Below are 15,481 nucleotides of genomic sequence, written 5' to 3' on the forward strand. Positions count from 1 at the left end.
GCAGGAGGGGAACCCCAAGAAGGACAGAGCTTGCTGTTCCCAGCCCAGAGAAAGGACAGTGTGACTGGAGGGTGTGGGAAAGGAGGAAATGGTTGGAGAGGTGGGTGGGAGCCCTGGGCCCTTTTTTTTTTTTTTTTTTTGCGGTTTGCGGGCCTCTCACCAATGCGGCCTCTCCCGCCGCGGGGCACAGGCTCCAGACGCGCAGGCCCAGCGGCCACGGCTCACCGGCCCAGCCACTCCGCAGCACGCGGGATCCTCCCGGACCAGGGCACGAACCCGCGCCCCCTGCATCGGCAGGCGTACTCCCAACCACTACGCCACCAGGGAAGCCCCCTGGGCCCTTTTAATGTAACAATGATGCTCATCCTAACTGGCATTTGTAGCACCCCATGGGCCTGAGCTAGGCTCCTCACAAATGCTCTCAGGCAGGTGCTGGTTGGGAGCGGAGACTGCAGTGAGGAGTAAATAAGCTGATGTACATCAAGCACTTTTTGCCCGGGGCCTGGAACACCAGCTTTCACTGCAATAGTAGTTCTCCAACAGCCCTAGGGCCGGATTACAAGCCTGACAGATGAGAAAACTGAGGTGCAGAGGCAGGCCGGGGCGGTGGCCTCTAGGTTATCAGTGACCAACACAAGGCTGAGCATGGGCCGCTGTGGTCACTTAATCCACACAAAGCCCCGATGCGATGCGGCAGGTGACCTCCACCTTGCATCCGAGTGGCTTGAAGCTCGGCTGAGTGACCAGCCTCGTGTCCTCGGGGCCCCTCCCAGGCTGGCTGCTGGCTCGCAAGGTCCTGGACATTGTCCAAGGGGCTGGGGCTGGACTGGGGATGCGCGCGCCCGGGCTCGGCCCGCGGCGTGGGGGCGGCTGGGGTAGGGCCACGTGCGAACCCCAGCCTCTGCCCGGCCGGAATCAGGGCCCCTCCGCCTCCCGCCCCGCGCGCGCGCGCAGCGGCAGGAGGCACCTCCTCTGCGGCGGATGACCTGGCCAGGCGCCGGGTCCACTGGGGGGCGCCACTCGACGGCCACACCCGAGCGAACCCCGCTGCGCCGGCCGAAGCGGGCAGAGGGGCGGGACCCAGGACGCGAGAAACGAAACCGCGCGGACTGGCGGCGGCGTGGGCGCGGGAGCGGCGCAGGTGCGAGGTGGCGGGCGGGGCGGGCATTCGCAGTTGCGAGGCCCGGGCGCAGGGACACCGGACGCGGGTCTTGGCGGGCGGAGGGCGGATTTACAGGGAGGGATGCCGGGTCCCGTGAGTGCGGGGCGCAAGTTCCCGTGGGTACGGGCTGTCTCACGGGTCGGAGTGCGGGTACCCTGGGTGCGAGAGGGTCCCACGGATCAGGGTCCCCGCCGGTCTGGGCCACGGTCGCGGAGGCCCGGCCCGAGGCGTTGCCGGGGAGCGCCGCTTGCGTCCTGATGCGCCGCGTCCGGCCGCCGTCCGCGCCGGGCCGCCCCTTCCTGCGGCGCTGAGTTTCGGTTTCGCCGCAGGTTCCCTGTCCAGCCCCGCCGCGCGGCACCGTGCGTACCCTGTTCTCCGGCCGCGCGCAGCAGGTGGGCCTGGCGGAGGCAGCGCGCTTTCCCCGGGCCCCAGCTACATTCCCGGGGGCCCAGCCTCGAGTGCGAAGGACCCCGTGCGAGGAAGCGCCGGTCGGGCTTTGAACCCGAGAGCGCTGCCCGGGGAGGGGGCGCGGCGGCGCATAATAGCGGACCGGGACGGGCAGACCTGGGGACCTCTACCCGGGAACGGAATCCTTCGCTTTCATTAATTGCAACAACGGAAAAGTGATGTTGCGAAAAATGCCCATATCTTTATTTCATGGTAACTTTTAGGAGAACGGAATCACTGCCCACATCACCGAGCCGCCCAGAGCGCAGGGTTCTCCCGACTTAGCAGGGGCTGCCTGTGGTCAGGGGCTAAAGGCCAGGTTGCCACCTCGCCGGTTTTGGCCTTGAGAGCCGCGACTGGGTCGCGGCCCTGGGGGAAGCCGGGGAGGGCTGAGAATGGGGGAGTGTGAGGATGGTGGGGGCCACCACCTGGTTTTCTTTGGTGATGGTTGGCGGAATGTGGCTGGAAAAAAGGGGAAGGGAAAAGTCAGGAAACTGATTGAATAGAGATGTGTTGGTGCCGGCCCTCGCGTTTGCCCTTAGGCCCCTGGTGCTGGCGAGAAACAATAGGACACTTGAGTGAGGAATTCTGATCCTTGCTGTGAGTTTTCTGGTCTGTGGGGAAGCAGAGCTTTGGGGAGAGGGAATACATCTTCAGACAGAGGCCTGGGCCCAGGGGAGTCATTGAGAGTATTTTAGTGAGAGAGTACCCAGACGACAGTGGTGGTTGCTTTAGGGTGGTTGATTTGGGGGGGGGGCGTATGGAGGGGAGAGGGGAGGTGGGAACCAAGGCCCCGAGGATAACTGTGCACACTGAGTGCTTTTGGTCAGGCCCTGCCCAGCCCTCGCCCCCACCCCCACCACCAAGAGCCCACCATCAGGGAGACCAAACTGGTGGTGGCAGAGGGGCACCCATGCCGCAGATGAAGTGAAAATGAGAATGGGATGCAGGGGCGGGTAGAAGGGCTGAGGCAGAGAGTCGCTGCTTGATGAGGGCCCTTTGGGTGCCCTCCCAGCTGGGGAAGGAGCTGACTTGACCACTGCTCCAGCAGAGTTCTTGGATCTGAAGCCAGCAGAAATGGGTGGCCGGTGAATCTTTGTTCCCCAAGAGCCAAGACGCCTGTCTCCACTCTCACCATGGATGCACTAAGTTGTCCCTGGAGGCTGGATGTTCTCGGCCTGAGTCCTGGCCTTGGCATGACCCTGACCTTGGTTTGCTGCCACTCCCACAGAAGGTGTTCTGAGGGCCAAATGGTCAATGAGAAGAGTGCAGGCTTAGCAGATGGCACTCCCCGTTATTAGAAATCTTGACCACTGGCCCCGTTATTAGGAATCCTGACTGCCAGCCCTATAGCCCTGGGCTGCCCTGTGCAGGCTGGTTCCTTTGGCAGGCTCTGACTCAGCCATTTGCTGCCAGCATTTCTGCAGTGAGGCACAGAGAGTCTGAGTCCCTTGCCTGGGGCACGCAGCAGGTATCCCCACCCCATGTCTTATCTCTGGGTTTTGCATAAGCTGTGTCTCTGCTTGTTCCGCCACTACCCCCAGTCTCCACTCACTTGGCTCAGCTGACCTGGCTCCCAGTCTCAGCTGGGCGGGGAAATTTTTAGACTCACTGAGTGATGGAGAGTTCAGGAAGCTGGGAGGAGCAAGCCTGGTGGGGGCAGCAGAAAAGGAAGTGGGGGCTGGCGCCACTCAGGGCTCAGACGAGGAGGGAGTTGGAGGGGGAGGTTGGGATGAGGCAGGCTGGAGCGCCTCAGGGGCAGTGATCAGGCTGGTTTTCAGTTGAGCAAGGAGAACTTCTAGGCCGCTGCCAATTTCACTTTCCCAGAAAATGAAACTGAAGCAAGGCTGTGGTCATATGACAGGTGGTGGGGTATAAAACTGGCTGCCTCGGGACTCTTGCTTCCAGATCTGCAGAGGCATGCCAGCCTCAGGAATTCCCCTCCCTGGAGGTATGGAGTGTCCTTCCTGCCGGCATATCTCCAAAGAGGAAGCCCCGAAGTTCTGCAGCCAGTGTGGACAGAAGCTGCTTCCTGCAGCCCCTGTACCAGGTAAGGCCCTGATGCGGCTGGGAGCCCAGTGGAGCTGGTGGTAGTGGGGCAGTCAGCTAAGTCCCACCTCCCTCCCTAGAAATGGAGACCTTGGCCAGCAGACAACCCAGGCCAGCAGTGACGTCTTCTATGGCTAAAGAACTCTTTCCAGAAGAAGCACTATTCTTAGAAATACAGTTTTATCTGGCCCTTTGCTGGAGGCATCTGTCACTTTTTAAAGAATCTTAGTTTCATTTCTTGGAGAGAACTTGGGGTTTTCCTTCTCCCTTGGGAGTGGGAAGTGTTGGGCTGAGCTGAGGAGTCTTAGAGGATTTAGAGGATGCTGCATAGTAGCGGTATCCTAGGCCCACTTGGTGGGGGAGGGGTCCCCACAGCTTGCATAGGCCCCTTCCTGGTGAGGGGCGGCCGGTAGGTGCATGAAGGTAGAACCGTGTCAGGTGGGCCTCACCTGTGGACTCTGGTCGGTCCTGGATTCTCTCGGTGTCCTGGGCCTTGGACTGTCTCCCTGCCCCGCCTAGTACATACTAGGCATGCTCTGAGCGCAGGACTTTTGCACTGCCTTTTCGCTCTGCCTGGAAAACACCTTTCCTCAGAGGGCAGCACATCTCCCCCATACCCTCCTTCCAGTCTTTGCTCAACTGTCTCCTTTCTTCTGGAGGCCCGCTCTGACCACCCAGTTGAAAACTGTGCTCACCCCTCCCCTTCGCTCTGAATTGACTTCCCCAGGCTCTTTGTCCTGGTAGCACTTGGACCATACCAGGGTGGGGCTTCAGAGACATTTGCTCTCTTGTTCACTGCTTTATCCCAAGTCTCTTGTATGCTCCCTGGAACACAATAGGTGCTCAATAAATAATTGCTGAATGAACCAAAGAAGGTGCACTTTGAGGCAGGGATGAGATGGACACCCCCAGTTCTTTGGTTGATCCTGTTTCTGCTGTATTTGTATAAAGTGCTCATGTTACAGATGCTTTCTTTGGACTGTAAGAGGTATGGAGAGGTGGCCGCTTTTTGTTGTCAGTTTTTTATTGATTTTCTTTTGCTTCTAACCTTTTGGGAGGAGCTTGGTGGGCAGCTGAGTGTCCACTCTTATCATTGATTCCTGGTCCAGATAGTGAATCATAGCATGGCTGAACTCTTGGTGTCTAGGCAGAATTTCCCACCTGCCAGGGCTCCCCACCCTGGTCACTAGAACATCTGCCTGACTAGGGGGCCTTGGGAGGAGGGGTCTTTGGGACCTCAGAGACTAAAAACACAAATAAAACCAATCAGCTAACCTATGATTTGCCCGATCCTGTGCTAAATATTGAGGGAGGAGCTATCATCAATCCCCATTTTAGAGATGTCAAGACTGAAGCACAGAGAGGGTAAGTAACTTGCCCAGAGTTACACAGCTAGCAACTGGCAGAGAAGGGATTTTTGAACTCAGGAGCCAGAACCAGTACCCTGGAAGGAAGCTGTGGTTGAGGTCTTACTGGCCTAGCATGGTCGGGGAGGAAGTTTTCCTCTACCCTTCTAGGTCCTTCTGGTTTGTCTAAGAATTAAATTGACATGAGACAGATTAATGGGAGAAAATCAGAACTTCATTTGAGTCTCATGTCCTGTGCCTGGCACCTCCTGAGACTGATCCCTTTGGGAAGGCCTCCAGGAAAGCTTGCTGTCCCCCGCCACCCTTTAATTTTGTGTGAGGGGCTTTCCCAGGGCTGCTGAGAGCAACTGATGTGTTTTCCAACAGAACAGGGAAAAAAGCCTTGTCAGAGAACCCTGGTCACCTTCTAGTGTCCTGCCTGTCCAGGCAGGTAGGGAGAGCAGGCAAGGCAGCTGTCCACCTCGGCCCAGTCAGAGGTCACTCCAGGGCCCCCAACCATTAGCAGGGCATGGTCACTACCAAGATGGACAGCCCACACCTCGATGCTTGGCGTCTCTGCCAGCTCCAGGGGCAAAGGCTTTGAGAGCTGTTGGGGGTTTGCTGGCTTCTGGGCTGCCTGCTTATCCTCTGTGAGCACAATGAGTGCTGGACAGGGCCATTGTCCTTAGGGCTGGCTTGCTGGGGGCGGTCCCTTACCTGTCACTGGGGGTGGGGGTTAGGGACCAGGCCCTGGTCACTCAGTGTGGGTCACACAATAGGGCTGAGGACCCAGGTGTTGAATGGTGAGTCCTGCCTCCAACCCACACCCACTTCCTGCCTAAGGACTTCTCTGCTTACTATTCACAGGAATGGAAACTGAAACCAAAATGTTGGGAGGCTTGGGTGAGCTGCAGGAGTTATTTCCACCTTTCAGCCACTTGTAGGTCTGCCAGGCCACCCAGCCTGTGAGCCCTGGGCATCCTGGACGCTGGGCTCCCCCTGGTGCTGCAGGTGGGGCCCGTTCCTCTGGAACTTGAGCAAGGTTGGGATCCATGGAGCCAGGAGAGGCTGCAGTGCAGGCGCCAGAGTTGCCAGGACACCTGGGTCTGGGCGGTGGGGGGAGTGGGAGGCCACGCAGATAAAGGCGTGGAAGGGGAGTGTGTGGAGAGTTCCAGGCCACCCTGGGCGTAGGTGGAGGGCGGCTGGCTTTGCCAGGGGTGATGGTGCAGTCTGATGGTAGAGCAGGGGTGATGTTCATCTGGTCCGATGGTGGAGGTCTTCCAATGCCAGTAGGTTCAGTGGGGCAGGGGGTAGGGGGTGGTCAGGAGCGCCTCCCCCACCCCAAGTCACCCCTGTTCTGGTAGGTGCCCCAGGGAATCCAGGTGGGACTTCCTCCTTGAGTGCTAGAAGGTTATTTTTGCAGGGGCAGGGGAAGTTCTGGGAAATGCATTTTTTCTTTTATTTTCTGCATTTCCAAGTTTTTCTTGTCGATGGTTTTTTTTTTTTTTTTAATTTTTAAATTTTATTTATTTATTTTTGGCTGTGTTGGGTCTTCATTGCTACGCGCTGGCTTTCTCTAGTTGCAGCCAGTGGGGGCTACTCTTTGTTACGGTGCTCGGGCTTCTCATTGCAGTGGCTGCCCTTGTTGCAGAGCACAGGCTCTAGGCGCACGGGCTCAGTAGCTGTGGCGCACGGGCTTAGTTGCTCCGTGGCATCTTCCCGGACCAGGGCTTGAACGCGTGTCCCCTGCATTGGCAGGTGGATTCTTAACCACTGTGCCACCAGGGAAGCCCCGTCGCTGTTTTTATAATGGAAAAAAGTAAGATAAGCAGGCTGAGACCCCTTAGGAGTCCAGGAGGGACTGGGGGCCGCTGGGGGAGCTCTGGAGGCAGCTGCGGTGGGTGAGGGGTGGCCCCAGGGTTTGGATGTAGCTGTGGAGGCCTCACTGGTCAGGGAAGGAGCTGCCCGCCTGCCAGCACTTGTGGGTCCACTGATGCGGCCACTTGATTTCTGTGGCTGCCTGCACTGGCCTTTGAGTTTGTGCTGCAGGGAAGGATAACATTTCCCTCTTCCCTCCTAAATTCTTTGGCTGGTCTAACACTTAAATTCATAAGAGACAGATTAACATTTCATGTGTACGGGAGCCCATAAAAATAGGAGACCCAAAAGGCAGCCAGGTAATTGAAGCTTCTGTAACACCCTTACTTAAGGAGAGGGGTAGGATCTGGGGCTGCAAAGAGGAGGGCTTTTCACAGCAAGGCAGAGGAGAAGTTTGGAAAATAGAGGTTGCTCTATTATGCAGATAAGTTTTTTGGTAAATGGTAACTATAGTAATGGCTCTCTTCCTGGTATAGACCAGGGTATAGACCTAATTTAGGTATAGACCTAAATTTTTTTGTAAATTTAGGCCGTTGAGGGGGAGGCCAAGAGTTTTTCTAGAATCTGCTTAGTTTTAATTGTCTTTAGCACAAAATAATCCTCGTGCCAAAGTGACATATTTGGGGTGGGAAATTCTGCTCCCCTTCAATGCCCACCGCACCTGACCCAGGGGCTGCCTGGTGGTGAGAGGAGTGCATGGGCTGAGAGAGTTGTGTTTTTCTATGTGGTGGTTTAAATTTTTTTTAATTGTGATAAAATATTTAAAACGATGATGGAAGGGATTTTCACAAACTGAAGTATGGGGAAGTCGTTTGGGCTTATACATGATTCAGCCTGAACTTTGTGTGAACTGGAACAGCCTGACTCATGGCCTGTCAAACATACCTCACACATGTGCTTTAACCATTAGCGACTCCACGTTGAAGATAAGGATAAATGCCTCCCTTGCCGTGGCGTCCACATCAGCACCCCCACCCCCATATTTAAGATTCACTTCCTAGACACCGGGGTCATACTGCCTTGCAGTGTACGTGCTAACCTACTTCATCTGAAACTTTGAAGGGATGTATCCCTGTCACGTTTGGTGTGTGTTCTTTGTTCTGACAAGATATAAAACTGCTGAAAACTGTGCTTCGATGGAGCAGTTCCTCAGAACTACTGAGAGGCTGTCCTGGGCTATAGTCCTCAGTTTTGGTCAAATAAAACTCTCTTCTGTTTCTTATTATAGATTGATTATTTGCATTGACACACAAAATTTACCATTTTAACCACGTTTACGTGGACAGTTCAGTGGCATTAGGCACATTCACGATGTTGTACAGCCATCACCACCATCCATCTCCAGAACTTCTTCCTCTTTTCAAACTGAAACTCTGTCCCTATTAGACACTAACTGCCCCTCCCCCTCCCCCAACCCTTGGCATCTGGCTTCCTACTTTCTGTCTCTATGACTTCTGCTGCTCTAGGGATCTCATATAAAAGCTTGAGGCATGCAGTACTTTCTTTAGCCTTCAGGACAAGGCAGCTGCAGCCCCTGTTTTCCAGCTGAGGGAGGGGTGGGGATTGCTGAGGGTGGCAGACCCAGAGCTGCTGTCGGGGCTCATTTGGGAGCCTAGGCATGGAGTCTGTGCAGCTGACTGATTTAGGTTGAACTAATTTTGTAGCAGTGATTTGGGGTTGCCTGTGAGGTCCCTGCCCCTCTCCCCTATTCATGTGGTAATCAGCCATTGACTTGATTTGGGGATCTGTCTGAAGGGGAGCTCAGACCCTCTTAGCCCTCTCTGGATACCTGTGTGTCTGTTACCTGCAGGCACACCTGTCTGCAGGGGCGCTGCAATAGGAGGTCATGCTGCCCAGCGTGCATGTACCTGGTGAGCCCATGCTTCATGGGGCAGGGACAGGAATTTGCTCTGATTCAGCCACAGTCCTGGGGGAAGGACCGTGGCCCTAGCGCTGTCCCCGGGGCCTATCCTTGCCTCTGAGCCTGGGTTCAAGCCCTGCCCGCCCCCTTGCCAGCTGGGGGCCTGAGCAAGTCACAGTGTGGCTGTGAGTACTTGACGGGTTAGCACGCAGAGTATCGAGTAGATGCTAGTTAAGTTTTGCTCCTACTGAGTCCAGCTAGTTTCTTTTTTATTTTGATGATTGTAGACGAAGTACCTGCTGGTGCAAATGACCAGCATGTTACAGGAGGATATAAAAAATGGTAAAGCCCCCTCAGCTTACCCCCAGCCCAGGCCCTTCACATCCCTCATTAACACAACACCATTAACTGTTTGGTGTGTCGCCTTCCAGATGTTTCCTCCGCGTGGAAACATGCACACACGCACATGCGTTTCTATAAGCTGGTGCACTCTGCTTCCCCCATGTGGCACCGCTCCGTGGCCTCTAGTTGAGACCGGTCTCAGCTCTGCCACACAGCAGCCAGCCCCGTCCTGGACTCCTGTTCTTTTGCCACAGATGCACAGGGCTGGGCTGGATCCTTGCACGGGATCTGCCCTGAGGCCAGTCTGTCTGGAGGACAAGCTCCAAGGAGCGGCCTGCTGGCCCCCAAGGGCCGGTGCATTTACAATGGAAACCTTCAAAATCTCCCCCACACAAGGCTTCTTCCGGCCCCTCTTGTCTGCAGGGTCTTCAAGGTTTCATTTCCAGCCATACCCTGTCTAGGTTTGGGCCAGTCAGATGGGTAGAAACGGGTACCTCTTGGGTTCCACTGTCACTTCCTTCATTGGTAGGGAAACTAAGGGTTAAGAGCTCACTTATAATTCTTTTTCTTTGAACTGCCTCTTTTCTTTTGGGAAGATCCCTTTCTTCCTTTTTTAGGTTACTCTTACTGATTTTCACAGTCACTGGGGCTGTTTATATTGGAGGCAACTGGAAACCCAGCTCCCTGCTTCCTCGGCAGGAGGAGTACACTGGGCCGCACACGCTCTGTGTCCAGACCGAGAGGGTCAGGTCTACGCACAGCTCTGCATCTTTCTCAGGTCCTGACAGCCCTGCTTTGTCCTTATGCTGCTGCCCTCATGGAGGCAGACTGGTCGTTTTCAAGCATAGGGTCTGTTTGTCTGACTGGGAAGAAGGAGTTGATGAGTTCGAAACCCCAGTAACCAGCCCTGGACCCCTGCTATACTTCTGCCAATCACTGGGGCCACGGAAATGCCAGGTTCTGATTGGATCAGGCTAATGGGGGGCTACCCCCCGCAGTGGAGGCTGGGGGAAGAGAGAGGAGGTCAGGATGCCCACAGTTTATCATCAAAGGACAGTGGCCCCGGGCTGTCGTGTGTTACAAATACTCTCCCAGCTTTACTTAGTTCTTTAGCCTTAAGGTTCAGAGTGTGTTTGTAGTTGTTTAATGTATTTGTTAGAAATTCTGATTCCTGTTAATTGAAATCATGCAGCGAAGGCTCCTGAGGGGCTTTATGTTCCAGGCGCTGGGGACTCCAAGAACAAGGCCACTGGTCCCTGCCTTCCAGAACTTACAGAGGAGGGCGGTGATACGACTGGGCACCGGGAGAGGGGAGTGGAAGGCGCTTTTGGAAGTTCACCCTCCTCCCCGCGTGGGCCTGGGGCCTTGGGGATCAGTCTAAGGGAGGCTTCCTGGCAGAAAACCAACTGGAGTGTGTGTGTCTCTGGGGGGGGCGTCGAGACCCAGATTTGAAAATAGGTCCCCTGAAGGATTCAGTGTGTGTGTGGGGTCACTGTATCAGGCTCTTGGTGCTGTGGGTGTCAGCTCTAAATGGGTGTGAATTTGGAGACAGACCAACCCCCAGGACACACGGATGGATGAGTACAGGGAGGTGTTGGGAGACCCCTGGGCCCTGCTGGGAGACGGGCTGGGAAGGGGGAGCCCGCCCCTGGGGAGAGAGGGGGGCTGCTTTTGGGAGGGAGGGCCGGGCGGCAGTCCCGGTTTGGAGCTCTGTAGAGTTTGAGATGTCGCTGAGACATCAGGGTCTGGGGCTGTGCTGATGCAGACACAAGGAGGCACTGGACTGTGCTCTCTTGCTGGGCTGGGGCCAGGGTCCTGGGTCCCTCTTGCCCACCAGACAGCAGAAATTGTACCAGGCTTGCCTCACCACACGCAGGGCAGGATCTCGAGTGGGGAGAGGGCTAATCTTGGACAACGCTCGTGGGAGGAGTCCAAGTTTTCCTCCGTGACGTTCACTTGTTTTTCCGAGATGTGACCCATGTGCATCTGCCTTTGTAGATTCTGAGAACAGCCTCGAGGCGACATCGGCCCCGGAGGGAGAAATGGAGTGTGGACAAGAGCTGAGGGAGGACAGCAGCCTTTTCTTGTCGCTGGGCTCAGGTGATTTGCAAGAAAACCCAGATGAGCCCTGTTCGGACATCTCCTGGCAAATGCAGAGAGTGAGTGCCTGGCCCCTGGGGAAGTGGGTCTGGGAGGAATGGTTCTGCCCATCCACCTGCTCTGCAAGGATGCTGTTTCTTGCTGTGGTTTCATCAGTGGCTGAACAAGGTCCCGCATGTCCCCACAGCATCCTCTCCGGGAAAACGTTATTACTCTGATGTGCAGCCCGTTGGCCCCTGCATGCTGGGCTGTGCCAGAGCCGCCCCTTCTGTGCCTGATTCATCGCAGGGTCTCTGGTTTCCCATCCCCCTTCCTTTTCCTCCCACCATATACCCAGCACATCGTGTCTCCCAGATGCTGTGCTTGGGCTGGGGCTGGGTGCCTGAGCTTCTGCCACGTGGGTATCTGGCTCTTCTCTGGGCGTTTTGCATGGACCATGCAGTCCATAAGGTGCCTCCAGGCTCTGAGGAAAGGGGGGTGCTCGGGAAATGCCACCAGTTACCCAGACGTTCTTCCTTGAAGGGGAAGCCAAGCTGTCTGCTCTCCTTGTAAGTGTCAGACCCCGAGAGAGCGTCTCCTGAGTAAGTGACCAGGCTGGAGTCCAGGCGAGGCTTGCAGAGAGTTACCTGGGCAGATTCAGGGAGAATGATGGGGGAGAGCTCCCCACGCTGAAGTCTAGCCTGTCCAGAGGCAGACAGCCGGGTCTGTTCCCAGGTTTCTTACAGGACTGGGAGGGACATTGTCTCTCTGCCTGGTGGGGGCTGGTTTCTTGTCTGGTCCTCAGTTGTTCTTTGTGGTCAGACAGTGTGGGAGGTACTGCAGCTGGCAGTGTTGCAGCCCTTTGTGAGTGTGTGTGTGCATGCATGTGTGAGCAAATGTGTGTACATAGTATATGTGTATGCACTCGTATGAGAATGCGTGTGTGGTATATGCGTGTGTGTGAGTGTGTGGGGTAGTTGTGATGTGTATATGTGAGTGTATCCTTCCCCTTGGACAATAATCCTGTCCAAAGCAGGATGGCCAGCTCCCATCCTGGGCCACGTCGGACACTGAAATTTGGGGTAAACGGTTTTTTTTTTTTTTTAATAAATTTATTTATTTATTTTTGGCTGCGTTGGGTCTTCGTTGCTGTGTGCAGACGTTCTCTAGTTGGAGTGAGCGGGGGCTACTCTTTATTGCGGTGCACGGGCTTCTCATTGCAGTGGTTTCTCTTGTGGAGCACGGGCTCTAGGCATGGGGCTTCAGTAGTTGTGGTGTGTGGGCTCAGTAGTTGTGGCACACAGGCTCACTGTTGTGGCATGTGGGCTCTAGAGTGCAGGCTCAGCAGTTGTGGCGCACGGACTTAGTTGCTCCATGGCATGTGGGATCTTCCCAGATCAGGGTTTGAACCTGTGTCCCCTGCATTGGCAGGTGTATTCTTAACCACTGTGCCACCAGGGAAGTCCCTTGGGTACACTCTTAAAGTGAGTATCAAGAAACACACACCATTAGGAAGTAAGTGTATGACACTGTGATTGAAAATGGTATTGAGCCCAGCAGGATTAGGGCTTTTTTTTTTAACCTTGACTGAGTAAGTTTAAGCTTCTCTTGGAAGAAAAAATGAGCAGGAATAACCAAGAAAATTTTTAAAAAGAACAGCCTTGAGTGGGACTTGATGTATTAGATGAACAAAAACATGTTTCAAAGCCAGTCATTAAAACAGCGAATCTTGGGGCTTCCCTGGTGGTGCAGTGGTTGAGAGTCCGCCTGCCGATGCAGGGGACACGGGTTCGTGCCCCAGTCCGGGAAGATCCCACATGCCCTGGAGCAGCTGCACCCATGAGCCATGGCGTCCGGAGCCTGTGCTCCGCAATGGGAGAGACCACAACAGTGAGAGGCCCGCGTACCACACACACACACAAAAAAACAAAACAGTGAATCTTGGGAGGAGTCAATGTACCTGAATAGCTAATCCAGAAACAAACCCTAATGTGTATAAAAACAGTTGGAGAAAATATACATAAATATTTATCTGACCCATGGATGGGGAAAGATTTTCTAGTAATTAAAGCAAAGGTGAAAAATACAAATAAAAGATTGGTATATGTGACTCCAGAAAAAGTCTTAAAAGAATTAAAAACCTCATATCATGAGTACAAATGAAGGGCAAACAGTTTAGGAAAAATACGTATTTAAGTACTTGTATATACATAAAAAGATTTATATTTACATAACATTTTTTTTTTAGCAAAGAGTGAGTTGCCTCAATATGTCAAAAGCTCTTCGAAATCAAGTAGAAAACAGTAACTAACCCAATAGAAAGATGGGCCAACAATAGATATAGTCCACAATAGAGAAGATAGAAATGGCCATTAAATGTATAACTGTCCCACCTCTGAATCAAACACTCAAAAGAGTTGCAAGGTTTTGTATTAAACCTATCAAACGAACAAATTGACTAAAAGTCAGCATTTGCAGCGATGGGGCAGTTTTCTCCCTGCAGGTGAAAGTAATGTGGTGGGACCCCCTGTGAGGCAGGTGCCCCCTGCTCTTCTGCTTCTCTACTGTCATTGTCAGAAAATAACCTCAGGCATGTGAGATTTCATTTGAAGATTTTATCACAGCCTTAGTGTTTTATGGCCAAATGTTGGAGTCCACCTGAATATTCCACCCTGGGGAGTGTCATTTGTATCATCCTTATGGCAGAAAGTACTGTGGCTTCCAACTGTTATTACTGTCAAAGATTAAAGATATGAAGGAATTCTTGTAATCAAATCGGATAGATAAATAAAAAGATAAAGGACAACGTATAGTAGAGTGATATCAGCAAAAATGGCAGAGAAGGGAACTCCGAGGGCCTGTCCCCTCAGAGAAACACCCCAGTAAGTGAGAACTGTAAGAATAAACTTTACTGGAACTCTGGAAAGTAGTCTGAGGTTTGCAGTAACCAAGTGAGCGCAGAATCAAGAAAAAGGGGCTTAACCTGGTAGCAGAGCTTTGTGGTGCCGTAGCTCAACCTTAACTCAGCCGTGCCCTCCTCTCCCGCGTGCTGGTGGTCTGAGGATGACAGCCTCGTTCTGATGTTCTGCTGTGGGCTCCCTGTTCCGGAGGGGGCCGAGCAGACCTGTCCCCAAGGAAGTATGTTGTGGCCTGTCTGGGAGTTCCCAGAAGGAATAACACAGGGCACTTGCCTTTTTTACACCTGACTTGGAACTAACTCTCTAAGGGTGGAAAAGCAGCTGTGCAGAGGGTGTTCCTCAAAAGCATTGAAGGCAGATGGAAAGGTGCTACCTGCGCTCCCCCCACCCCGGGTGGAAGGTTCCAGCTGGGGTCACCAGCAGATGTGCTGGAAGCCTGGGGTAAAAAGCCTGAGAAGAAGGTTCCTCTGGGGAATAAGATTTTGAAACAGCTACCAGGATTGGTGAGGAATCTGGAGAAAGCCACGCAGGTGCCCGGAGCTCACCCAGGGGCTGGGTACGGGGTTCCTCCTGGTGGGACGAGAATGATGGAGTTACATGGAAGCGATGGCCATACAGTACTAAATGCCACTGAGTTGTGCACTTTAAAGTGGTTAACTTTAGGTTATGTTATGATCTTCACCTCGATATAAGAAAACTGTGTAATATTGTCATAGAAGGGGATTTAAAAACAAAAGCCTGAATGCACACTTACCCACACAGGAGAAGCCAGATGCAGTGAACACAGGAACGCTGGGGGGTTGTCTGGTGATTAGCTCCTGAGGGCTTCTGTGACTGTTGCCAGTCCCTGCAGTGACCTTATATAATCCTAGTAGACAGTGGCGTGTGCATGGTCGGAAGGGCCTGCGGGCGAGGCCGTGATGTTCTAACAGTGGTGGGATGACATGCGGGGGACCAAGGGAAAAGGCCAGAACCAGGACCCGGACCACTTGGCCTCATCCCCAGCCGCTGAGTGAGTGGGCCCTTCACCCGGCTGTCGTGCAGTGGGTGCAGGGGTGTTGGGGTTACGGGCCGTGGGGAGCACCTGTCCCTACCTGCCCTTCCTGTGGTGGCCCTTTGGTGCTGATTGACAGGGCGGCTTTGGTGGTTCTTGCTTCCAAATGGATTCATTCTTCCCCTGGGACAGCTTCCCCCGCCCTGTGAGGAAGAGGGGCACAGGATGGAGCCCAGAGAGTTGGGTTGAAGGCGCCTACTGACCCTGTGGTTCCTTCCAGTGTCGCCTCGGTCCCCATCGTCGGCTTCCTTCTGGGAGGGGATGGAGCCAGCCTGGGTACCTGGCGCTGACTGGGGTGGGCTTTGCGCCTGGGCCACCCATGTGCTCTGACCCGTCTCACCCACT

The 15,481-nt window shown here is 54.2% G+C and overlaps 1 protein-coding gene across 4 annotated transcripts in view; it reads left to right on the forward strand.

Annotated features, from left to right (window-relative positions):
* Positions 1-1,092: 1,092 nt before the first annotated feature.
* RNF213 (ring finger protein 213) overlaps positions 1,093-15,481 on the forward strand; it is a 110,275-nt gene continuing 95,886 nt past the window's right edge. For 3 of the 4 annotated variants that reach the window (XM_082861188.1, XM_082861191.1, XM_082861190.1), the window contains exons 1-3: positions 1,093-1,141; positions 3,518-3,659; positions 11,084-11,244. In XM_082861188.1, coding sequence (XP_082717314.1) covers positions 3,530-3,659; positions 11,084-11,244 — 291 coding nt within the window. In that variant the 5' untranslated portion in view covers positions 1,093-1,141; positions 3,518-3,529. Of the gene's footprint in view, positions 1,142-1,283; positions 1,555-3,517; positions 3,660-11,083; positions 11,245-15,481 lie in introns of those variants that run through there. The other variant, XM_082861189.1, reaches the window with a different exon arrangement.

The sequence above is a fragment of the Leucopleurus acutus genome (assembly GCF_964270905.1).
Source record: "Leucopleurus acutus genome assembly, chromosome: 19".
NCBI lineage: Eukaryota > Metazoa > Chordata > Mammalia > Artiodactyla > Delphinidae > Leucopleurus > Leucopleurus acutus.